The following is a 25,149-nucleotide window of genomic DNA, read 5'->3' as shown; positions in this document are numbered from 1 at the left end:
AGCCAGCCTGGGCACATTGATATGTCCCAAGCAATGTAGTACCAAATTTTAATAGAGTACTAAATTGGCACTAGGCCCAAGAAAAGTCTTCAGCCCAAAGTTGCTGCAGTTATTATTCAATTTCTGCCTTAATACAATGTTTCTATTTTATACATTTGTAGAATTTATTTATGTATCTAATCTTGGTATTCTTTGTTCCTTGGTCATGCAACACCACAGTGTCCCTGTGTGAGTTAACTTTTCTAAGAAAAGGAGGTCTGAATACTTTATTCTATTATCGTGTATTCACATCTTTCTTTGTCCATCCTTACAAGGAAGAGGACTTTAATTTTATCTGCTGCCAACTTCTCTAGCCTACTGAATATTGTTTACCTTTACAAGTTTACCTTGTTTTGATTATCTAGTTCTTGAATAAGGACCATCTAGGGCAGATGTGCTGAAGGTTATCTTTGAGTCAGAGCCTTATAAGGAGCTCTCGGGCATAATTATTTGAGTCACAACCTCAAGGGCGTAAGGAAGATCTTCAAGTGGGACCAGATAAGGACATCTCCGTAAAGGCAGGAGGGGTGGTATGTCAGGACACTCCCAGGGAAGCTTAGAAACAGTGTTTCTGGGAGAGGGCGTACATGATTCGTAAGAAAAAAATTTGTCAATCCAATATTCCCAAATTGTACAAATAGTAAAAGCCCCTTAAACATTCAACACGTAGAGATCAAGGCCAAAAAGTGGGGGACCGTACCACAATGCTTTCATCCCTCAGCTCAGCTTTGCTGAAGCTTTGTCAACCAGGTGTGCTGGCCTTATGACTGTCACTGTTCCCACTAGATATGGCTGTGCCAATGCACATTTACATTTTCTTGTTCTTGTTGTTGTTAAATTATCAACTTTTAAAAAAAGATTTATTATTTATACAGTATTCTGCCCACACGTGTGCCTGCCCACTACAAGAAGACACCAGATCTCATTACAGGTGGTTGTGAGCCACCATGTGGTTTCTGGGAATTGAACTCGGGACCTTTAGAAGAGCAGACAGTGCTCTTAACCTCTGAGCCATCTCTCCAGCCCAAATTATCAACTTTTACATTTGCTCAAAGTATCTCTATCTCTTGCTTTGTAGCCCAGTTAACTTATGAGAAATACTATGACTTAAAGAGAATGTGATATCTAATGCTCTCACTGTTGGAAACATTCTCAGATTAGCTTTTCCCAGAACTTTCCAATGTATGGTACTTGGCTATGGATTTTAAACTAGCATTGTGGCTTTTTCAGGCGCATGGTAGAGCAAACCAGGCAACATATTCCTCACTGAGAAAAATGTGTTTATTTTGTGAGAACATGTTTTGCAAACAGTCCTCACTGTGTGATAAGCAAAAAGAAATTTGTTTTTAGATGTGAATTAACAGGGCACTGACTGTTCTTCCAGAGGACCAGGGTTCAATTCCCAGCACCCACATAGAAGCTCACAACTATCTGTAACTCCAAGATCTGACACCCTCACACAGACATACATGCAGGCAAAACACCACTGCACATAAAATGAAAATAGATAAATTATTAAAAATTAGAAAAAGGTAAACTTTAAAAAAAGATCTGAATTAATGAAAGTGAATATATTTTACAAATTATTTTATGAAAGATTCCTAGCATAAACAAAAGCAAATTGTAAAACCTCCAAAGACTCCAGTGTGGGTGCCACACACTGTTAATCCCTAAACACAGGGAGCAGAGGCAAGTGGATCTGAGTTTGAAGTCAGACTGTTCTACATAGTGACTTCTAGACCAGCCAGCGACATACACTGTTACATTGTATGTACATACATAACAATGTACATACATTGTTAATATGTAATGTATATTACTTTTTGAAAAAAAAGAGAGGAGGAAACATTTTCTTATTTAAATACAAATCGATTGACATAACACCAAGCCTACATTTTTTTTAGGACAAGGTCTCTCTAATGCTGTCCTAGAGCTTGCTCTGTAGACCAGGCTGGCCTTGAACCCACATAGATCGCCTGCCTTTGGTACCTGAGTGCTTGGATTAAAGGTGTGCACCACTATGCCCAGCCGAGGAGCACCTGAGTTCTAGCTCCAGAACTTATGTGAAAGTCCAGATGTAGTGTCATGGACTTGTAATCACTGCACTGGGGAGGTAGAGGCAGAAGGATTCCTGTCTCTCTAGCCGGCCCATCTAACCTAACTGGTTTCAAAGTGAGTAGACCTTGAGAATGACACCAGGAGTTGTCCTCTTGCCTTTACATACATGTACACATGATATGCATACATGCACTAAAAAAAAGAAAAATAATAGCTTTCTATAGCATAAATACACAACCTTGAACTTAGAGAATTAAAGGTTAAGTAAAACATCATATTCTCTCTCTCTCTCTCTGTCTCTCTCTCTCTCTGTCTCTCTCTGTCTCTGTCTCTCTCTCTTTCTCTGTCTCTCTCTCTGGTGTGTGTGTGTGTGTGTGTGTGTGTGGCCTTGCACATACTGTAAAGCAGTCTATTACTAAGCTGCACCTTCAGCCCGATTTTGTATGAATATTTAAATGCTGCATCCCTCAACGTTGTAGTGGCTGCTTTAGAGCCTTTGCTGGAGCACAGGCTCATGTGACTACCGACTTCTTGCATTGCAGATGATGTACAGGAAGCTTATAATTTAATCAAGGATCTGGAACCTACTACGCCTCAGGTAATTGGAGGTGCTTTCCATTTCTATTAAATGCATGGAGAGCAGCCCTGCACACACAGCTGTAAGCTGTATCCAGGAAGACTACTGCTGTAGAACCTGAGATGGCCGTAGACACGGATGGGTTGTAGGTCTTTGGTATGAGAATGAATGTTTTGGGCTTTTTAAGAAGAATGTTGCTCAAGTCCCTTAATATTTTTTGATTCCCTAAAAGATCTAAATTTGAAAATATTAAGACTTTTTAAAGAAATCAAATACATAGTTTCAATGAAATGAACAACTGCTATGTAAGTGTCTGTAACTCCTTGCAGTCAGGGACTGTGTCTCTCTTGTAGCTTCAACACTATGTGCTAAGTACATAGAAAGCATCCCTTCCTGATATAAAAGACTGAATGAAGCAGGCAAGATTGGTTACTGGGAAAAGCTCCTGCCAGAATACATATTATAGAAGGAAAGAAATAAGTCCCACAACTGTACTCTGTATTCTGACTTCCATATACATGCTCTAGTGTGTACACATACCCATACCCAGAAGCACGTGCACACGCGCACACACACACACACACACACGGAAAATAAATAAATGTTTTTCTAAAAATGAGAATAAAGGAAAACCACCTGAATGAAAAAACTTCCAGGCCCAGTGGAGCCTAATCAAGTCTAGTTCTCAAGTGAACTGGAGGCTCCAGTATCTTTTATGCTACTTAGAATGAGCACTTTCTTTCTTTCTTTCTTTGAGATAGGGTTTCTCTTTGTAGCTCTGGTTGGCCTAGAACTCATTATAGACCAGGCTGGCCTTGAACTCAGAGATCCGCCTGCCTCTATGTGTGAGATTAAAGGTGTGTGCCACCACTACCCCGCTAGAATAAGTTCTTTTAATAAAAGCTGATGATGCTGAGGAAGGTATTAATAAAATTTGAACCAAGACTGAAAAAGATAGAGATGATGCCACAGGACTCCAAAAGAGAAAGTATCCTATGAGTGGGGATCAGATGTTTTCACTCTTCATGAAAAGAGCCAAAGCATAGTTCTTGTGGCACTGGAGAGGGGAAATGAGGTATATGTGGTGGTCTTTTTTCCATGAGCACTGTCTACCTGTCCTTGGAGACTGGGTCTCTCCGTGCTGGGGCTAGGTTGGCCTGCCTAGCAAGCCCCAGGAATCTGCCCGTTTCCACCTTCCCACCATTGGGATTACAAGTGGCTTTTCACATGGGTCCTGAGAATTGAACTAGGGACTTCAAATTACATGGCAAGCCCTTTTCCTACTGAGCTATCTCTCCAGCCTCCCACTGAGTTGTTTCTGCTTAAGACTGAGCTTTTATGTGAGAAGGCTATGCAGCATATTATACACTATGCGCATGTTATGTGATGCTCAATTAAAAGTTTTTTTTTAAAGACTGAACTTTTACAATGATCAACTCTGCTATATAGAAATCAAACCAGACTCCTTGTCCTTTCATAAGTCAGGGATATAGCAGAGAAAAGCAACTTGGCATATGAAGTAGAGTTGGTGCAAGGGGCCAACAAGAAAGCCTACCTAACTGTGATTGGTCTGATTGTGTTTTCCCAGGAGTACATCCTCAAGGGAGTTGTCAATGCAGCCCTTGGCCAGGAAATGGGTTCGGTGAGTATGAAATCGTTGGTAATCCACATTTTGCAAAGTTCTAGTTATGTAAAGACCAGAAGTAATACTGATGTCAACCAGTAACACCCTCACCATGCCTGGGTTCTTCTGCAGGTCCTCTTACTTTGCTGCTGGGGGTGGGGTGCTAGGGACCCAGCTCTGAGTCACCTTCTCAGTCCTTCATTTCTTTTTAAATCTTTATATCCTCCAGTCTAGGGTCTTTGCAAAAACAGTTCTATTATGCAGAGATTATTTTTAGGCTTTAACCATAAAACTTGCTACTTTGTTTAAAAGAGCCCCAATGTAATAATCTCTTCATTGACAAACATAGACAATGGATTTGGCATCTAGAAATTGGCAAGTTTTTTTTCTCTAGAAAAGCTTTTGTTGAGGTACTGGAAATATACTCCCATCTCTTTTAGAAAGCTTTTTTTCTTTTTTCATTCTTTCTTTTCTTTTTCTTTCTTTCTTTCTTTCCCCCTGGAAACAGGACATAGTCCTGGCTGTCTAGGAACTCACTCTGTAAACCACACTGGCCTAGAAGATCTGCCTGCCTCTGCCTCTGCCTCTGCCTCCCAAGTGCTGGGATCGAAGGTGTGTACCAGCACGGCTTGGCTGGTTTTTGTTTGTCTGTTTTGTTTTTTAATTTTGGTTTCTTGAGATAGGGTCTCATATACAATATCCGCAGAATGGCCTTGAACTCACATCAAATGTCAGTCTTCCTGCCTCAGTCTCTCCAGTGTTTGGTTTAAAGAGCTTCCTTTAATTATGAAAGCAGTCTAAAGTTAGGCTGCTGTTGGGCATGGAGACACACATAACTACAGCACTTAGGAGGCCAAGGCAAGAGCATCTCCAGTTCAAGCATAGCCTGTATTAGATAGTGCAACCCTTTCTCAAGAACAGACAGGCATGCAGACAAAAAGGTAAAATTAGGTTTTATCTGTTTATATGTTAATGTAGCATATTAAGTTTTTTTTTTTTAAACAGAGTTTTTCTGTATAACTTTGGCTGTCTAGGACTCTCTTTGTAGACCAGTCTTTCCTGGACACTCACAGAGATCCGCCTGCCTCTGTCTCCCAAGTGCTGGGATTAAAGGCGTGTGCCACCACACCCAGCACACATTAAGTTTTTTATGAAACGAAGGATGCCATTCATCTTTGGGTCTCTCCATGCAGACAACAAATACTTTCTACATAGATAAGTGAGTGTAATAAACAATCTTTGTTATGTCTATAGCATCTATACAAAGTGCACACACACAGTTACATATTTGTTGAATGTGTACATTATTTATTTAATACATGGATTTTAGGGTAGAATTTTGAGGTTGGTTTTCTTCTATAATCGACTCTACCTGTTTTCATGCAATATCAGGTTGTAATTGTCTAGGTGCTTGTGCTAAAAAGAACTTGAGAATGGTTTGAAACAAGGATACATGTTAAATGACATATAGGAAAATACATCATAAGTATAATATAGATGAAATATTTGTGGCTGCTTCCTCTCCATCAGTTCTGTTCTGTTTTGCAGAGGGATCATATGAAAATTGCCCAGCAATTTTTCCAGTTGGTAGGAGGATCAGCTAGTGAATGTGGTATGTCTAAGATCTGTCCTTTTGAACACATTTTATAATTGGGAGTTGGACGATATCGGCTAGTGAGTCTGACTGTCTTGGGATATAATATATATTATGCTTCTTATTATAAAACAAGAGGTAGAAATGGGAGAGGAGGGCTGAGGATATAGCTCGTTTTGTAGCATGCTTGCCTAGCACTAGGAAGCCTTGTGGTACCTATAATTCCAGCCCTTGGGAGATAGAAACAGGACGATCAGGAGTTCAAGGGATCCTCAGCCTCATAGTGAAGGCCAACTTGGGATATAGGAGATCCTATTGCAACAGTCACACACACACACACACACACACACACACACACACACACACACACACACAAACTCAGGAAGAGGAAATATTAGAATTATCCCTTTTTAACATATCAATGAAAGTAGGATAAGAGAGGGCTGGATGTGTCAGTGGTTAAGAACATTTGCTGCTTTTACAGAGGACTCAAGGTGAATTCCCAGCACCCACATCAAGTGGTTCACAACTGCCTGTAACCACAGGGGATCCAATATTTCCTTTTGGACGCCACAGGCACTTGCACTCATATGTAGGCTCAATTTTCTTAACAATTATATTTTATTACGAACTTATTAACTGAGAGTACCTCACTTATAACTCAACTAACCTAAACAATAGGAAAAGGCAATTAAAGAATACAATAATGAAACCTTAAGGATATCAGTTCAGAGGAACGATTCTCCTGGTGTAATCAGCAGGATTTCTTCTGCTGGAACCTGGAGCAACTGGAGCCCAAAGCCTTAGCCAGAGCCCAGAGCTCCGAAGCTTTCCCTCAAGCTGTTCTCTCTAGGAACATCCTGAAGTGGAGTGATGAACAGCCAAAACTATCCCAAGTCTCCAAAGGCTCTGCCTCTTGTTTTTGGCTCACGTTTATATCTCTTCTCAGAATTTGTTTAAGGATATTTTTCAACTGGTTAACAACCAATCTTCTCCACATGGTGGTTTGACTTCTAAGGCGATAAACATCACCTGCTTTCTCACAAGTCTTTTTCTCATCCCCCACTTGTGTTCTAAACAAAAAACACGTTTATCTCTCCTTCACTCATATGTGCACATAATTAAAAATAAAAATAGCCTTGTTTAAAAAAAAAAAAAAAAAGGCTGTGCGGCTAGAGGAATGGCTCATAAGTTAAGAGCACTGTCAGCTCTTACAGAGGACCTGAATTCAATTCCAAATACCCACATGGCAGCTTACAACTGTCTGTAACTCCATTCCCAGGGAACTGACGTCTTCTGGCCTCCATGGGAACCAGGCACACATAATACACAGACATGTGTAGGCAAAACACCCATACACATAAAAAATAAATAAGTATATTTTTAAGAGTGATGTGAGAATAAATAATAAACAGGAATAAATTTGCTTCTTAGTTCCTGAGAGTTATAAATAGCTGTAATATGAAATGATCTTACAGAAATTTTAGCAGCTCCTCATATATTAACCTTCTGGCATGTTCTAGGTCCTCCTGCACACACACACATTTTTGTTGCTTTTCTGGTTGTTTTTTGAGACAGTGTCTCATTATGTAGTCTTGGCTGGCCTGGAACTTACTATATAGACCATGTTGGCTTTGAACTTATGATCATCTTGCCTCTGCCTCCCAAGTGCTGGGATTACAGGCATGCATCACCACATCTAGCAAAGCCTGAATTCAGAAAAGATTTTGTTGGTTATAAAAATAATCCCAGACTGAAGAGATGGCTCTGTGATATAAAGTACCTGTAATAACAAGCACAAGGGCCTGAATTTGGCCTAGCATCCATGGAAAGAGAGCAGTGAGCATCTGTAACGTGGTGCTCCAGCTGTGAGATGGGAGGTGGAGGCTGGGGAGTCCTTGAAAGTTTGCAGGGCAGCTAGCCTGGCATATATGGCCAAACTGCAAGAGGGCCTGACGCAAACAAGGAGGAAGGTAAGGAACAACATGTCAGGCTGTCCTATGACCTTATGAATGCCATACTACACATACTTGTACATAGACAAATATACATACACACCATACGTAAACACACATTTGTCACATACATTAAAAAAAGAAAAAATTAAAAATAAGGACCAGTGAGCTGAGTCAGTAGGTAAAGACATTCCCCAACAAACCCAGCGACTTGAGTTTATTTGCCAAAACTCACATGATAGGAGAAACAACTTCTATGACTTGTCCTCAGACCTCTGCATGCACACCATGCCAGGCAGATTATGGCCACACTCATATACACACAATTCAAAATGCATAAAGAAATGTAATAAAATACACTTTTTTTTTTTTTTTTTTTTACAAGACAAGGTCTCTCTGTGTGGCCTTGGCTGTCCTGGACTCACTTTGTAGACCAGGCTGGTTTCGAACTCACACCGATCCACCAGCCTCTGCCTCCCGAGTGCTGAGATTAAAGGTGTGCACCACCACGCTTGGCTTAAAATACACTTTGAATGTTAAAAAAAACATAAGAGTCCATGAGAGGGGGCGGGGGAGAGCTCAGTGGTTAACAGCATGTATTGCTCCTGCAGAGGGTCAGAGTTTGGGTCCCAACACTCATGGTGGGCTGCTCACAGCTGTCTGTAACTCCAGTTCCCGGGAATCTGATGCCCTCCTCTAGCTCTGTGGGCATCTGCACACATCTGCCCCAAACACACCATACACATAAATAAAAATAATATCTTTAAAAAGAGACAAAGCTGGGCGTGGTGGCACATACCTTTAATCCCAGCACTCAGGAGGCAGAGGCAGGCGGATCACTGTGAGTTCAAGGCCAACCTGGTCTACAAAGTGAGTCCAGGACAGCCAAGGGTACACAGAGAAATGCTGTCTTAAAAAACTAAAAAGAGAGGGGGTGGGGGAAGGGAGAAAGATGGCTTGGTGTGGCAGGCGGATCTCTAAGTTCAAGGCCAACCTGGTCTACAAAGTGGGTTCTAGGAGAGCCAGGGCTACACAGAGAAACCTTGTCTGGAAAAACAACAGAGGGGGAAGCGGGGGAAGACAGAGCGGCAGAGACAGAGACAGAGAGAGGCAGAGAGAATGAACGAATAAATAAATAAATATATATTTTTTAAGTCCTGGGATTGCAAGTGGCTGGAGAGATGGCTCAGCAGTTAAGAGCAGTGTCTGCTCTTCCTAAGGACCTGGGTTCAATTCCCATCACCTACATGGCAGCTCACACTTGTCTGTAACTCCGGTTCCAGGCGATACAGATAACTTCACACTAATGCACATAACATTTTTTAAAAAGAGATTTATTAATTTATTACATATAGTGTTCTGCCTGCATGTATACCTTCACACCAGAAGAGGGCACCAGATCTCATTATAGATGGTTGTGAGCCACCATGTGGTTGCTGGGAAATGAACTCAAGACCTTTAGAAGAGCAGATAGTGCTCTTAACCTCTGAGCCATCTCTCCATCCCCCACATAACATTTTTTTTTTTAAGTAAATAAATTATTGAAAACATGTTTAAATCTGCTGGGCATGGTGGGACATGTTTTTAGTCCCAGCACTATGGAGGCAGAGGCAGGTGGATCTCTGTGAGTTTCAGCCCATCCTTGGTCTACGTAGCAAAAACGTGTGCTTGCTGAACTGATTGTTAACTTTAAAAAAAAAAGTCACTCCTGAAGATTCATAAATGTCTCACCAATAGTATTTATCAAGCAGTATTCCTTTTCCTTTTGTTTTTTTGTTTTTCGAGACAGGGTTTCCCTGTGTAGCCTTAGCTGTCCTGGACTCACTTTGTAGATTAGGCTGGCCTTGAGCTCACAGCGATCCGCCTGCCTCTGCCTCCCCGAGTGCTGAGGTTAAAGGCGTGTGCCACCATGCCCAGCCTTCTTTTCCCTATTTTATTTTTGATTTGTACAACAAAAACATACTAAAGCATTGGAAATGTAGCAGCAAACAAAACAAGAATCCCTGCCCTTGTGGGCTTACTAGTGAGATGGGCCAACCTGGAGCATAATACCAAAATAGGTTACGGAGCCTATCAGACTATGGTAACAGCAAACAGCATCAAGCCTTCTTCAGAATGCCATGGGTGTGGGTCAGGGTGTCACACTAGCATCTGCTATCTCAAATAGGAGTGTAAGACCAGAGATAAACACAGGACCAGATCAGAGTCAGCTCCGTGACACAGTATTTCTCTGCTTGAGTTTGGAGGTGGTAGGTTGTGTTGGACATATAAATATGGGGTCTGGACCACACTGATGGAGCTGAGGTATTGGAACTGCATAAACCAAAGCCTCTTGAAGGTGGACTAGGGGATACCAAAGCCAGTGTACTTGCAGGGGACATGTTTCTTGTAGACTCTGAGAGTTGAGTCTAGAGTCTGGGGCCAGCAGAACTTAGTTTCAGAATCAGGACTTAGAAAGAGATCACGGATTCATTATTTTATTTTAGACAGGGTTTCCTGGAGTTTGTTATATAGACCAGGCTGGCCTTGAACTCACAGAGCTCCACCTGCCTCTGCCTCCTGGTGCTGGGATTAAAGGCGTGCACTACCACATCCAGCTTTGTTCCTGTTTCTAAATTCTACAGTAACTCGAATTTTAACTAAAGACAACTTCTGGTTTCATGAATTTCCATGATTCCTTCTCCCTTTCCTCAACTCCATTTTAGATACAATACCAGGGAGGCAGTGCATGGCTTCCTGTTTCTTCCTGCTTAAACAATTTGATGATGTCTTGATTTACCTCAACTCTTTCAAGGTCAGTATGAATTATCTATATGACTTTATGTGTGACAAACTCTACATGCAGTGTGAGATGGAAAGAATTAAGAGTTTGAGGCCAAATTGGGCAAGGTGGCACATGCTTTCTATCCCAGTACTCAGGAGGCAGAGGCAGACTAATCTCTGTGAGTTCAAGACCAGCCTGGTCTACAAAGTGAGTCCAGGACAGCCAGGACTAAACAGAGAAACCCTGTCTAGAAAAATAAAAAACAAACAAACAAAACAATAAAAAAGGAGTTCAAGGCAATCACAGTTACTTCTCTCCACAAAAAAAAAAAAATTGTATATATATATATGTATATATATATATTATATATGTGTGTGTGTATATATATATATATATATATACACATAATTTTATAGATAGCCTCTCTTCTCTAGTAGTATTCATGGCATCATGGAATTAATTTTTTTTTTTTTTTTTTTTTGAGACAGGATTCTCTGTGTATCCCTGGCTTTTCTGGAACTCACTTTGTAGTCCAGGCTGGTCTCAAACTCAGAGATCTGCCTGACTCTGCCTCTCAATTTCAGGGATTAAAGGCATGTACCACACTGGCTTTTAAGATTATTTCTATGGGGGCAGGTAAAAAAAGCCTGGTGACCTGAGTTCAATTCAAGAACCCAAGTAAATGCAGAAGGAAAGAGCTAGAGCTGAACCACAGATTGTCCTTTGACCTCCACATGCACACAGCACACATATCACGAAGTACCCCACTACCACCACACACACCCACATCCTCACCCCGATATCATGCATGTGCATAGAGAACACACATAAATTAATTTTACTTTTTTTGAGAGACAGGGTCACCCTGGTTGGCCTGGAATTCACCATATAGACCAGACTGGCCTCAAATTCACAGAGACCTGCCTGCTTATGCCTCCTGAATGCTAGAATTAAGGTGTACGGCACCATGCCCAGCAATAATAAACTTTAAGAAGATTATTTAGGCTAAGTGTGGTGGCGCACGCCTTTAATCCCAGCACTCGGGAGGCAGAGGCGGGCGGATCGCTCTGAGTTCGAGGCCAGCCTGGTCTACAAAGTGAGTCTAGGACAGCCAGGGCTACACAGAGAAACCCTGTCTCAAAAAACTAAATCAAACCAACCAAACAAAAAACGATTATTTAGTTAGTGTAGCTGATGATCTTATATTTAATATTAATATTCAGTGTGGCCTGTTCTTGGCACATTTTTTCAGAGTTACTTCTATAATGATGACATCTTTAACTTTAATTACGCCCAAGCCAAAGCTGCAACAGGCAATACCAGTGAGGGTGAAGAGGTGAGTGCTGCTTTTTTTTTTCTCTCTTTCAAATGATGACACTTATCAGGGTGCCTGCTTTTAAAGGCATTTGAATGATCATATCTAAAAGCATCCTTAAATTCTTCTCGCTAAAATACACTGGGCAAGGGTAAAGGACTACTAAAGGTTGGCTTAGCTAGGGAGGAGCACTCATTCTTTACAAACCCAGTGCTTAGTAGCAGAGCAGCCAGCCTCAAAACACAGAACAGAACAGGCCAGAGAGGTGGCTCAGCAGGTTAAGGAGCTAGCCACTCAAGCTTGGCGACCTAAACTCATCCCTAGAGCCCACATAAAAAGCTGGCTGTGGTAGCATTCTTACAGCTGGGAGGCAGAAACAGGAGAACTGGCTGGAAGCTTGCAGGCCAGCCAGCCTGCAGCAGCAAGGTGGAAGGCAAGAATCAGCTTCTGGAAGTTGCCCTCTGACCTCCATACGCACAGCACGTTATACATGTTCCATGTACTCTCATGCACACAGGTAGAGTACATAAGTAACTTCAATTTGTTTCATTGTGGTTTACGTTAGAGAGTACAATATTACCCTGGAGCGATGGCTCACACATTAAGAGCACTCACTGCTTTCTCCAGAAGACTAGGGTTTAGTTCCCAGCACCTATGTGGTGACTTGTAACTGCCTGCAGTCTAAGTTCCAGAGAATCTGACAGGGATCTCTCCTGTCCCCTGAGGGCTTTTGCACATTCATGGTGTGCATACACTCATGCAGGCTCATATGCGTGCCCATAAATAAGCAACTGTTCTTAAAAGCATAATGTCGCCAGGCGTCATGGTGCACGCCTTTAATCCCAGCACTTGGAAGGCAGAGGCAGGTGGATCACTGTGAGTTCGAGGCCAGCCTGGTCTACAAAGTGAGTCCAGGACAGCCAAGGCTACACAGAGAAACCCTGTCTTGAAACCCCCGCCCAAGAAAAAGCATAATGTCATTACACATACAGATTTTATAATCATTAATGTTTTCCTCTTAACTCTTCAGTTTTACTATTAAAATATAAATACGGCTACAGTATCAGCAGCCTGGCCTAGTTGATAGTGTCCGTTTTTATTGTATACCAGCCTTGTGTATATTCCTTGTCTTTTCTCTCATAGGTTTTCCTTTTGATCCAAAGTGAAAAGTTGAAAAATGATTACATTTACCTCAGTTGGTTAGCTCGCTGCTGTAAGTTTTCTTTTTCAACATTACAACAAGAATCCTCCTTTTCTTCTCCATTGTGTAATCTGCTTGGGAATCACATTAAGCATTTTCTATACTTCTTTGTGTTCTGTAGGATGAGTAGACACTGAAATTAAGGGTTATTTATGCTCCTCAGTAAGAGCTGCCATGTGATGTGATGTGTAACTTCCTGTGATTAGTTCCGCCCTTCCATGCTGACATAGCACACTGCTCCTGCCAACAGATGTCAGGCTCTTGTAGCCTTGCTCAGCTTCCAGATCTGCTCAGTGTCACTGGAGGGATGGTGCTGTCATACTGGTTTTGCCTTTTCAGTTTTCAATCTGAAAAGTAACAACATGTCAAAATATAATTTTCATTTATTGATAACCTCTAATAAGTCTCTCTCTCATATCTTTCCCCCTTTCCCAGATTTTTTGCCTATATTAACTGTACATAGTGCCATGTTTCTTCAAGATAATTTCAAGTATATAATATACTTTGACCATATCCACCCCACAAACCCTCCCATAGTTTCCTCCATTCCCCATCTCCCTTCTACTTTCCTATCATATGGGAAAATGGGCTTGTGAGTCTTTATAAAATCCAAGATCCACAAATGAGAGAAGATATTTGTCTGAGTTTTTATATGTTAATAATGCTCTCAAGCATTATTGTACACATTTTCTAAATCATGACATAATTTAGTTGTTCTTTATATCCCCCCCCCCTCTCTGTGTGTGTGTTAGGCATGTTAGCTAATTCCCTAACTTGGTTATTATGAATAGTGCAGAATAAGCATGGGTGTGCAAGTGTCTTTTGTGGTGTGAAGGCCTGGGATCGTAGATGTCTTGATCTGTTGCTTTGTGGGGCTCAAGCCTGGAGCCTTGTGTGAGCTAGGTGAGTGCTGCACCACGCTAACCACACCCTACTAGTCAGAGATGTTGAGGAATTTTCATAATTGACTTCTGAACCTGTTAGGCTAATTTGCACTCCCACCAGCATTGTATAAAGGCTCCCTTCGCCACACTCGCCAGCACTTAGTTTGTTTGATAGCCATTCTGACTGGGAAGAGATGGAATCTCATGTGGCTATAATTTCCATCTCCCTGACTGCTAAGGATGCAGAACCTTTTTCATATGCTTATTTGTTAATATGCTTTATATTTTGAGAATTAATTTTACTAGCCCATTTATTGGTTATGTTATATAGATTTTGGTATTTTGGGGTTTTTGGAGCTTTTTACTTTTTACAGGCATTAATACTCCATCAGATATGGCTAACCCAATATCTTTGTCCCTTCTGTAGGTTGTTTCTTTACTCAGATGTTTCCTAGGCTTCCTGTATGGATATGTCTTTCCCTAGATTTTTACATTTTCCTGTTATGGCCATATTGAATATGTCTCTGCCTTTGTCTTCAATGTCTCTCTGTTTTATGCCCATGAATCATATATTAAGTCTTTTAATTATGTCCCATATATATATAATTTCTTCATCTTCCATTAATATTTTTATTGTTATATGAATGGTGACTTATTAACCATGGTTCTTTAACAGAAAAGAACTGAGAGGATGTACACACACACACACACACACAATGCACACACACACACACACACACACACACACATATGATTTGCTATTCTGGCTTACCGGCTAGCGTCCAGGCATCCTACAGTGACTGTCTCATGATGAAAAGGATGAAAATCTGGTAGTTTTTCTGTCCCCAAGGCTGGATAGCTCAGCATTCTTCCAAGCTGGCACTGGGGTCCTGGAGGATTCCTAGGGAGCTGCTGGTCTTCAATCTATGTTGGAATCCCAAAGACATTAGTTCTAACACAGGCATAGGAGCTCTTCAGCAGGGGGTCAGGTGAGTGTCAGGAGAGTGAGGGCAAGCAGGTGAAAAGCAACAATGTGGCCAACATTTAGTGTGGGGCATCTGTCTTCTGATAACTCAAGTAAGAAAACATCTCACAGGCATGCCTAGACTCTTGTGTTTTCATTGATTCCATAGAGTCAAGTTGATAACCAAGATTAGCTACTTTTTCCCCAAGTCCTAATGCCGTCTTCCACTTGATCCATTCTATTGGCAAGGATTTCCAGTAAATTTTTGTATGCCTTACTGAAATTTTGACTTACATAATTTCAAGTTAAGCTGGGTGTGGTGGCACACGCCTATAATCCCAGCACTTGGGGAGGCAGAGACAGGCAGATCTCTGTGAGTTCCAGGCCAGCCTGGTCTACAAAGTGAGTCCAGGAAAGAAAACAAAAAAATTCAAGTTAAGTTTCACAAGTGTTTATTCTTATGATTTCCTTTTTCATCTTTAATGTTTTTAACAATTTAGATCTTTTTTAAACTTTTTTCTTTTTATGTGTATGAGTGTGTACACTCTGTGAATGCAGTGCCTGAGGAGGCCAGAAGACGGCATTGGATCCCCTGTTAGTGGATTTACAGACAGTTGTGAGTCACCATGTGGGTTCAGGGAACAGAATCTTGAATCCTCTGGAAAAGCAGCCAGCTCTCTTAACCACTAAGCCATCTTACCAGCCCCTTATACTGATTTTTTTCATACTGACTTCTTTATTCAGCTATTTGTTTATGTTTTCTTTGATTTCATTCAGATTATTTATGTCTCTTTGATTTCAATAAACGTTCTCACAGTCATTCTTTTGACTTCTTTGTCTCACCTAATTTACTTTCACTCTCACTGGACTCCATTACTGTGAAATTATTAATTTTCAGAGTAGTTGTATTGTCTTGATTTTCCAGGGTTTTTGGTTTGTTTGTTTCTTCATTGAGACTTGATTTTTGGTTTGTTTTGTTCTTTTGAGACAGGGTCTCACTATGCAGTTCTGAATGTCTTAGAAATCACTAGATAGGCCAGGTGGTCACTATAGATAGACTCTGGCCTCAATTTATAGAGATCCACCTGCCCCTACCCCCCACGTGCTGGGATAAAGGCGTGCGCCACCACACCAGGCTCTGCACTGGGATTTGCACATTTGGGATTTTGTCTTTCTATTACTGAAACACATGTTTAAGAGGTTCTAGGTTGTTGTAGAGTTAAGATGCTGTTTCTTTTCTTCTGTTCCTAGAGTGTAGCTCAGTAGCTAAACCCTCAGACCACATGCACAGAACTCTAGGCTCATTACCCAGCTCTGTACTGAGAGTAGAATATTAACTGAAGAAACAAAACTAACCCATGGACATGCCTACCATGAAAATGCAATAAGTGTCAGTTAAAAGCAACTGCCTCTTCCACTCCACCAATTTTAGAGGAGTAAAGAAACAAGAATAGTACATTTTGTGCCAAGATACTAGTTACTAATGATAGGGAGAGTAGGGAAACAAACTGCTTAAGACTAGTAATTATCTGAGCAACAGAAAAAAATGTAAGAGGGAAAAGCAAATAGAAAGGGTGAACAATAAAAACAAAGAGCAGAGAGCAGAGATAAGTCATCTTCAGCTGAAGGTAGGATGAAAGCAGGTAACCTAAAACAATACTAGCATTCAAGAGGCTGAGACCATGAGACCCATGATTATAGGTCTACTTATGTCTTTGAGAATGACAATTTAAAAAGTTAAACAGATATTAAAACAAAAACAAATAATCCCCAAAGCCCCAGCATTACTTAAGGGGTAGTCAGAAAGACCAGATGTTCAAGGCCATCCTTGGCTCCATGGAGAGTTTTGTGGTCAGTCTAAGATATATCGGAGGAAAAAAATAAACTGATTGAGAGACAGAGGGAGGTAGATCTTTGTGAGTTCAAAGCTATCCTAATCTACATATTGAGTTCTAGGCTATCCAGGACTATGGAGTGAAATTTTTGTGGGTTTTGTTGTTATTGTTAGTTTTGTGTTTTAATAGCTGCTCTGGGATGGGAGGTGGTTAGGTAGTCAGGAGTGTGTGTGAACACCACTGCTTTTCCAGAGGACTCGTCTGCATCCTAGCATCCATAGCAGACAGCTCCCAAGGGCTTGGAACTCCAGTTCCGTGAATAAAAAACATTTTTTAAGATTTATTCTTCTCTTTAAAATTTATCTTCTATGTTATATCCAGATCAGCTGCAGTTTTCCTCCCCCCCCCCCCACCTCACTCCGTTCCTCCTCCTTTCCCTGCAGATATGGCCAGGCCTCCCAGGAATATCAACCAAACATGGCATATTAAGTTGCAGTGAGACCATGCCTCATATTAAGGCTGGACAAGGCAACTCAGTAGAAAGAAAAGGGTTCTAAAAGCAGGCAGAAGGGTCAGCGACAGCCCCTCTCCCACTGCCAGAAGTCCCACAAGAAGACCAAGCCACACAGCCATAACATAGAGAGAGGGTCTAGGTCAGACCCAAGCAGGCTCCCTGATTCTCAGTTCAGTCTCTGTGAACCTCTATGAGCCCAGGTTAGTTAATTCTGTGAGTTATAAAAATTAAAAAATAAGCTGGACCTAGTATTTCGAAGGTAGAGGCAGGCAGGCCTTTGTGGGTCAAGGCCAGCCTGGTTGACAGAGCGAGTTCCAGGACAGGCAAGGATATAGAGAAACCCTGTCTCAAAAACAAACAATCAAAATAATAAAGACAACAGGGCACAAGAGAGGTGGTCCACTAGTTAAAATAAGGTAAGAAACCATGTCTCAAAAAAACAAAATAAGGGCCGGGCGTGGTGGCGCACGTCTTTAATCCCAGCACTCAGGAGGCAGAGGCAGGCAGATCAATATGAGTTCAAGGCCAGCCTGGTCTACAAAGTGAGTCCACGGCAGCCAAGTCTACACAGAGAAACCCTGTCTCAAAAAAACAAAAACAAAACAAAACAAAAAAACCAAAATAAATTAAATTTAAAAAATAAAGACAACAGGGCACAACAGAGGTGGCTCACTGAGTTAAAATTAAATATTAAATAGGGGAAGCATAAAAGTAAAGAGAACTAAGGCGGGGTTCAGAGTCTATGGATGGTGCCTCATCTGGGCACACAGGGTCAGGCCTGCATGGACATTGTTACCAGCCAGTCAGATTTAAAATATGCACCAGGGGCACTTGTCTCCTGAAAACCAAAGAAACATGGAAGAGAACTGCCATCACACATGCACCCTGACACATGCCCCTCAACTCCAAACAACACACACACACACACACACACACACACACAATTAAAGCTATCCTTAAAATGGTCAATCTATTTTTGTAGTCACAGGAACATTTTAGCAATTACATACTCTTTTTGTTGGTGGTGCTAGTAGTATTTTGAGACAGAATCTCATTCTATATCCGAGGCTAGCCTTAAACTCTGGTCCCATTGCCGTTATCTCCCCAAAACTGGAATTATAAGCATGGACCATGACACAGTCAGACTGTGCAGGTGGAAATGCAAACAGGGTGGAATGAATAATGAACATCTAGAAAGCAATTCAGTCCGAAAAATAATTATATAAATCTTAACTGGTTTTGGTTTGATCTAAATCTGGTAAGGAGCCAGCTAGAGGGCAGCATTGCAAGCTTTCCATGTAAGAGGTATTTTACCACTATTTTGTATTTGGGGGATATAAATCCGACTCCATAGAGTGGTACACTGCAAAGCCTGAGCCTGGGCTGAGGTAATGGATGGCTCAGTGGTTAGGGGTGCTTGCTGAATTCAGGTCCCAGCACCCGGGCAGCTTACAACCTCCTGCTACTCCAGCTCTAGGGGGCCCAGTGCCCTCTCACCTCCATAGGGCACACACATATCATAAATGTAAATTAAGTTAAAATATACCTAAGCTGGGAATGGAGGAGTACTCTTCTATTCCCATCTCCCTGTCCCAAGTGAGAGGCTTGGGGCTGGAGCTGAAGGACAGCTTAGGTGATATCTTGAGGCACTGTCATAAATAAATAATTGTTTCCTTTTGTAGATATCATGAATAAGAAACCAAGACTAGCTTGGGAACTTTATCTCAAGATGGAAACCTCTGGTGAGTCCTTCAGCCTCTTACAGCTCATTGCCAATGACTGCTACAAGGTGAGTTTGGGTGATGGGAAAGGAAAACAGGATCAGTGGCATCAGCCAAACTGAGTTCTAGAGACTGACTAGCTGTTGGTAAGAAGACTGCACCATAACATCAGAAATGTCATCCCTTTTTATTTGGGTATCAACTTGTTCTCACTACAGTCACCCTTCAATAGTAGGAGGGATCCCCACTCAAATTTTGATTTGAGTGTTAAGACTGACGATGCTCCCAAAATTAATAAGGAATATCAAGTACATTGTGCTGAAAATTCAGTTTTGTGTTTTATAACTATATAAAAACATTCTTGAAGCCGGGCGTGGTGGCGCACGCCTTTAATCCCAGCACTCGGGAGGCAGAGGCAGGCGGATCACTGTGAGTTCGAGGCCAGCCTGGTCTACAAAGCGAGTCCAGGACAGCCAAGGCTACACAGAGAAACCCTGTCTCGAAAAAACTAAAAAAAAAAAAAAAAAAAAATCTTGAAATTACAGCATTATCAGTGACAACATTACCAAGAACAACTAGTGTTAGGGATGCTGGGTACACAGGGAAGGGCTTGGAGGAGGAGTTTGGATGTTGGCAGTGGAGGCACTTGGCATTCTGCTCAGGCCTGTCATCTCAGCAGTGCCCTCGCAGACTTCCTGATTTTGATTTTTTTTTTTTTACTATAGTTATAGAAGCTATAACCATTGACTGTTAGAAGTACAGGAGACATGGTCCTATCTTTGCAACTCCCTATGGATCTGTAATTATTTAAAAATAACACTGGAGATACTGATGGCTGGAGAGATGGCTTTGCAGTTAAGAGCACTTGCTCCTCTTGCAGAGGACCCAGGTTTGGTGTTCAGTAACCACATGTGGTCCACAATCATCTGTATCTTCAGTCTCAGGATCTGATGCCTTCTGACATTCACAGGCAGCAGACATCCACACTGTTCCCAGGCATGCATATGGACAAGCACCGCTATTGTAAAAGTAACTTTTATTTGACTGAAGTAATTGTCATCTTGGAGGCTTCTGCCTCTGTCTGCTAACCTAGGCCTAGTCCCAGAAGCTTCTAGCCTCCATACAATCTAATCTAGGCCTAGAATGTTCTCAGCCTCTGAGATTACTGAATAAGCTCACCCTTTCTAGTTCTTTCTGAACTCTTGCTGGCTGGTTCAACTCAGCTGTTCTGACTCAGTCTTCTCTACAAGCTGACTTCATTCAAACTGGCTTGACTGAATTGCTCTGCTTGGATCAAACTGACTCGGCAATCTGCTCTACTCTTCCGGCTCCTTCTCTCTCTCTGGCTCCTTCTGTCTTCACCTGTGTCCAGCTTGCTCTCTCTTCACCCTGTCTCTGTAAAACTCTCCAGGTAAAACTGCCTCCTCTCTCTCTCCCCTCTCTTCTCTCCTCTCCTCTTCCTCCACCTCTTTGTCTTCCTCTCTCTCCTTCCCCCCTTCTGCTTTTAACTCTCTCATTCAAACAAACTGACTGAACAGAACCAACTAGAACTCAGAGGTCTGCATGCTTCTGCAGCCTAGGTTAAAGACATGTTTGTATTCCAGCCAGACCTAGAAGGTCTTTGCTTGTGATCTCTTACCACAGCAGCCATGTTGTGAATTAAAGTTCCTTTACACCCTACACATAAAATAAAACTAAAACTCGGCCAATGAGATCATCCCATGAGGTAAAGGCACCTGCTGCCAAGCCCAACAACCTGAGTTTGATTGATCCCTTTAATCTACATAATGGTAGGAGAGACCCAACTCCCACAAACTGTCCTGTGACCTCCACATGTTTGCCATGACGTGTGCAGGGAAATGAACAATAAAATAAAAACATAAAAGCTAGGCAGTGGTGGTGCACACCTGCAATCCCAGCACTCGGGAGGCAGAGGCAGTCGGATCTCTGTGAGTTCAAGGCCAGCCTGGTCTACAACACTAGTCCAGGATAGCCATGGCTACACAGAGAAACCTTGTCTCAAAAAACCCCAAAATAAATAAATAAAAACTTAAGAAAATACCTTAGAAAAATAAAAAAACCTAATTAGTTCTATTTATAATAATATAGATGTATCTTTTTTTTGTTTGTTTGTTTTTTGTTTTTTGTTTTTTGAGACATAGGTGTATCTTAAAATGTAAGTTTGATTCAACTATAAGACACACAGTAATAAAGTATACCATATAGCTAAAACTCTTTTTTTTTTTCCTGAGAGAGGGTTTCTTTGTGTAGCTCTGGCTGTCTTGGAACTCACTCTGTACACCAGGCTGGCCTCAAATTTAGAGATCCGCCTGGCTCTGCCTCCCAAGTGCTGGGATTAAAGGTGTGCACCACCACTGCCCCAGTTTAGAAGCAAAAGTTGATTATTGTAGCCGGGCGTGGTGGCGCACGCCTTTAATCCCAGCACTTAGGAGGCAGAGGCAGGCGGATCGCTGTGAGTTCGAGGCCAGCCTGGTCTACAAAGCGAGTCCAGGACAACCAAGGCTACACAGAGAAACCCTGTTCTTGAAAAAACAAAACAACAACAACAACAAAATTAAAGTATATAGAAGTGGGAATAGCAGTTGCTGCTGAGTAAGGAAGCAGGAGTCATCTGGAAGCCATATGCTAAAAGATTGTGTTTTGGCACAGCATGTGGACCTAGGTGGTTGATCCAATGTCTTCACACATAGTAAAATGTGCATGTTTCACACACACTGTTGTGTATATGTGTTAGCTTACAGACTGTGAAGGCAGAAAGGCTAGCCTGTGAAGAGGAAGAACTCTTTTTCTTGTGAGATAGGCAGAAAAACAGGAGAAGGGTGTTACTTGAGCTGCAGGGAGGAAGTTTGGGCTTTCCCAAGCAGTATAAAGCCGAGAATTCAGTGTAGACCTTAAGGCACTCATCAGTGGCTGGGAAGTGGGCTGGAGGGGTAACCAAATCAGCAGAGTGAAGAGGATCACCCAGTAATTTGGAGCTCTGAGAGCCAACTCAAGAAACCCATCTAGGCAGATTTCAGTTGTGCCCAGCATGTTCTGGGAGGCTAAGGAAATGTGCTGGGTCTCCTTGGGATAGGTGTCTATTGAAATGAATTAAGAGTTCTTGTGCTTAGAATCCTCATAGTCTAGGCAATCTAAGAATTTAGGAAATTCTAAGAATCAGGGAAAGAAAAATGTTTTGAGTTGAATATGATCAGATTAGTGTAATATATTGAGGAAACTTGAAAAATGCCTAATTTATCTGGGCTGTGGTAGCTCATTTCTTTAATCCCAGCCTTTGGGAGGAAGAGACTAGAGGGTGGATCTCTGTGAGTTCAAGACCAGCCTGGTCTACACATCGAGTCCAGGACAGCCAGGGCAACACATAGAAACCCTGTTTTGAAAAAACAAAGAAACAAGAAAAAAAAAAAAAAAAAAAAAGAAATTTACATGTAGATACAAAGAAAGATACCTAATTCAAGACAGCCATCAGTTTTTCACAAAAGTAGAATAGAATTAGAAGAAACAAATGTCTTGATGGCAGCATAATTCAATGGTATGTAGACTAAATCTTCTATCACTGAAAGTAAGGGCACATGGCCTTAAATGAACCTATGCACTTAAACTGTGGTTTTCTTGTTTTAGCTAGGAGTTGAAATGTACCTAAGTTGCTACCTCAAAATGGCTGTGTGCGCCTCACCCCATTCTCTGTACTCCATCTGTGTCACTGGGTCCCGCCTTGACTAACTGTCAGTCCTGCCACCATGTTTTCTTCTGCAGATGGGCCAGTTCTACTATTCAGCCAAAGCCTTTGATGTCCTAGAGAGGCTGGATCCCAACCCTGAGTACTGGGAAGGCAAAAGGGGTGCCTGTGTGGGCATTTTCCAGATGATTCTAGCTGGCAGAGAGCCCAAGTAAGTAACGAATAGGCAGAGCCCTGGGGAGAGGATGCCTGTGGAGATCTCAAAGACACAGCATTGAGATGTTCACATTGTCTGTGTCATCATTTTCTCAGAAATGTCTTACTTTATGAAATCAAATGACTCTAAGTTATACATACTGAGGACTCTAAGTATACAAGCCTCCAAATCCAGGCCAAGGTATACATCTGGCTCCACATGAACAGCCATTTCTATAAACAAATGCTATTCTCATTTCTACTCTCATCTCTGCCTATTGGCTTTTCCTTCTGCTCTCTTATTTAGGCAAAAAAAAAAAAAAATAAACATGGTTGATAATTCTTTTTTTGCTTCTGCTTTTTTATATTCCAGGAAATGTTAATATATTTGATTATGTAAAACTAAGAGGTTTATAGTTCTATGTGAATAAAAACTAAAATATTTAAAGATAAATTCCTATCACTTGGGATCCTGAAGAAGAGTTGTGAGCATAAGGCTAGCAAAGCCAGCCTGGGCTAAAACTAATTCATTAATTCCGTGCTCTAAAAATAACTCCATGCAACATATTTACTGCTTAATGCATATGGATAGGAAATATAATTTTGTAAGCAAATTATCAAAATTTATTTCTTGCCTTGTGTCCGCTTATAGCCCTAAATAAAAGCACGTAGTCAGGTGCAGAAGGTTTCTCAGATAGAAAAGGAATAGAAAACAAGACTCCAAGGGGAGCAGATTCAGTCAGTTGCCGGAGTTCTGATGAGACAACAGGGAAGCTGCAGCCGGCCTCACCTACAATCCCAGCTGTCATTGTAAGGAATTCGAATTTGAGGCTGGAGAAAGCTCGTGGTTAAGAGCATTTGAGTCATGAGAACTGGAGCTTGAATCCCAGCCCATATGTCAGGTGCTCCTAGACATTCAGAAAGGGACACATGCATGCATACATGAGTTTTTAAGTGAAAACGTGTTTTAATTAGTTAAAATATAAATGCTGGGTATCCACCAAATTTTAGTCCTTACTGCTATTCTCATTTATATTATTAGTGTATTTGAACCTTTTGGAAAAAATCTGTTGAGAAAGCCACCCATTACAATGGCTTAGAAAAGTAGCAGCTTAGTGGGTGTGATGGCGCATGCCTTTAGTCCCAGCACTCAGGGGGTAGAAGCAGGTGGATCTCTGTGAGTTTAACATCAGCCTGGTCTACAAAGTCCAGGACAGCCAAGGCTACTCAGAGAAACCCTGGCTCTAAAAACCAAACAAAAACAAAAAACAAAGCAAAAAGGACCCCAGCAGCTTTGTAACTGGCTGACACTCATTGGAGCATCCATGGGCACAAGTGCCTCACTGGGATGTAGCGCAACATCATGAGATTGATGGTTTTCCTTCTCAACTGAGTCCGTTTGTTGTTTAAACCTTTCCTCAGAGACACCCTCCGAGAGGTTCTGCACTTACTGAGAAGCACAGGAAACACCCAAGTGGACTATATCATCAGGATCATGAAGAAGTGGGCCAAGGAGAACAGAGTTCCCATCTAAGCTGCTGAGCCCCAGGTCGTGGGCCAGCTTCCTCTCTCAGCTAACCGGAACTGGTTCCTGCACTTGAATGTGTGATCCAGGACCTTGTTTGGCTGGCATTTCCTTCCTGGCTCTTACAGCATCAAGATGAGTAGGTGATATGCGTGGACTTAGACATCGGGCAGCAGATCTCCTGGGTCTGTGCTGACACCCCATGTAGTCTACTGGTGAAAAGACTGGGCTTTCCTTGTGCCTTTCTTCCAAAATCACTCAAAAATAACCATTTAATTTATTGGCTTTTAGGAATAGATAATGGTTTTGTTTTCCTTCTCTGTTAGCGTTTCAGGACATTTCCTCCTAGCTGCAGTGACAAGACCTATATACTAAAATGCTGCTATCATTTGATCATCTTGTACAGTAGCCTATCCAAGAGTCCTGGCAGAGGGCTTCCAGAGCTGTGTGATTTCAAGGATGGGCACGCGATCCTCTACCAAGCTGCAGTCATTGGTAGGTAGCAGGCTTCTGGGATCAGTCGCTCAGTAAGCAAATTGCTGCATATGTGGCTTGTAGTGAGACAAGTTGAGTACTATAGGTTTTTACAAGGTGAGAGAAAGGGAAAACCTAGCATCTCTGAAGATGGACAAGTCTCAGAGTAGCTGTATTCTTTGTACTTTAGGAAACAAAACCAGGGCAAGC

The 25,149-nt window shown here is 41.7% G+C and overlaps 1 protein-coding gene across 1 annotated transcript in view; it reads left to right on the top strand.

Moving 5' to 3' along the window:
- Positions 1–24,859, top strand: part of Ift56 (intraflagellar transport 56) — a 51,952-nt gene extending 27,093 nt beyond the window's left edge. The window contains exons 10-18 of the mRNA XM_051151710.1: positions 2,640–2,695; positions 4,263–4,316; positions 5,847–5,910; positions 10,553–10,641; positions 11,864–11,947; positions 13,070–13,139; positions 19,007–19,113; positions 22,823–22,956; positions 24,363–24,859. Coding sequence (XP_051007667.1) covers positions 2,640–2,695; positions 4,263–4,316; positions 5,847–5,910; positions 10,553–10,641; positions 11,864–11,947; positions 13,070–13,139; positions 19,007–19,113; positions 22,823–22,956; positions 24,363–24,474 — 770 coding nt within the window. The 3' untranslated portion in view covers positions 24,475–24,859. The remainder of the gene's footprint in view (positions 1–2,639; positions 2,696–4,262; positions 4,317–5,846; positions 5,911–10,552; positions 10,642–11,863; positions 11,948–13,069; positions 13,140–19,006; positions 19,114–22,822; positions 22,957–24,362) is intronic.
- The last annotated feature ends 290 nt before the right edge of the window (positions 24,860–25,149 follow it).

Source organism: Acomys russatus, chromosome 10, assembly GCF_903995435.1.
Source record: "Acomys russatus chromosome 10, mAcoRus1.1, whole genome shotgun sequence".
NCBI classification, from domain to species: domain Eukaryota; kingdom Metazoa; phylum Chordata; class Mammalia; order Rodentia; family Muridae; genus Acomys; species Acomys russatus.
The sequence above is the reverse complement of the archived record's forward strand: the minus strand, read 5'-3'. Positions and strand labels throughout refer to the sequence as shown.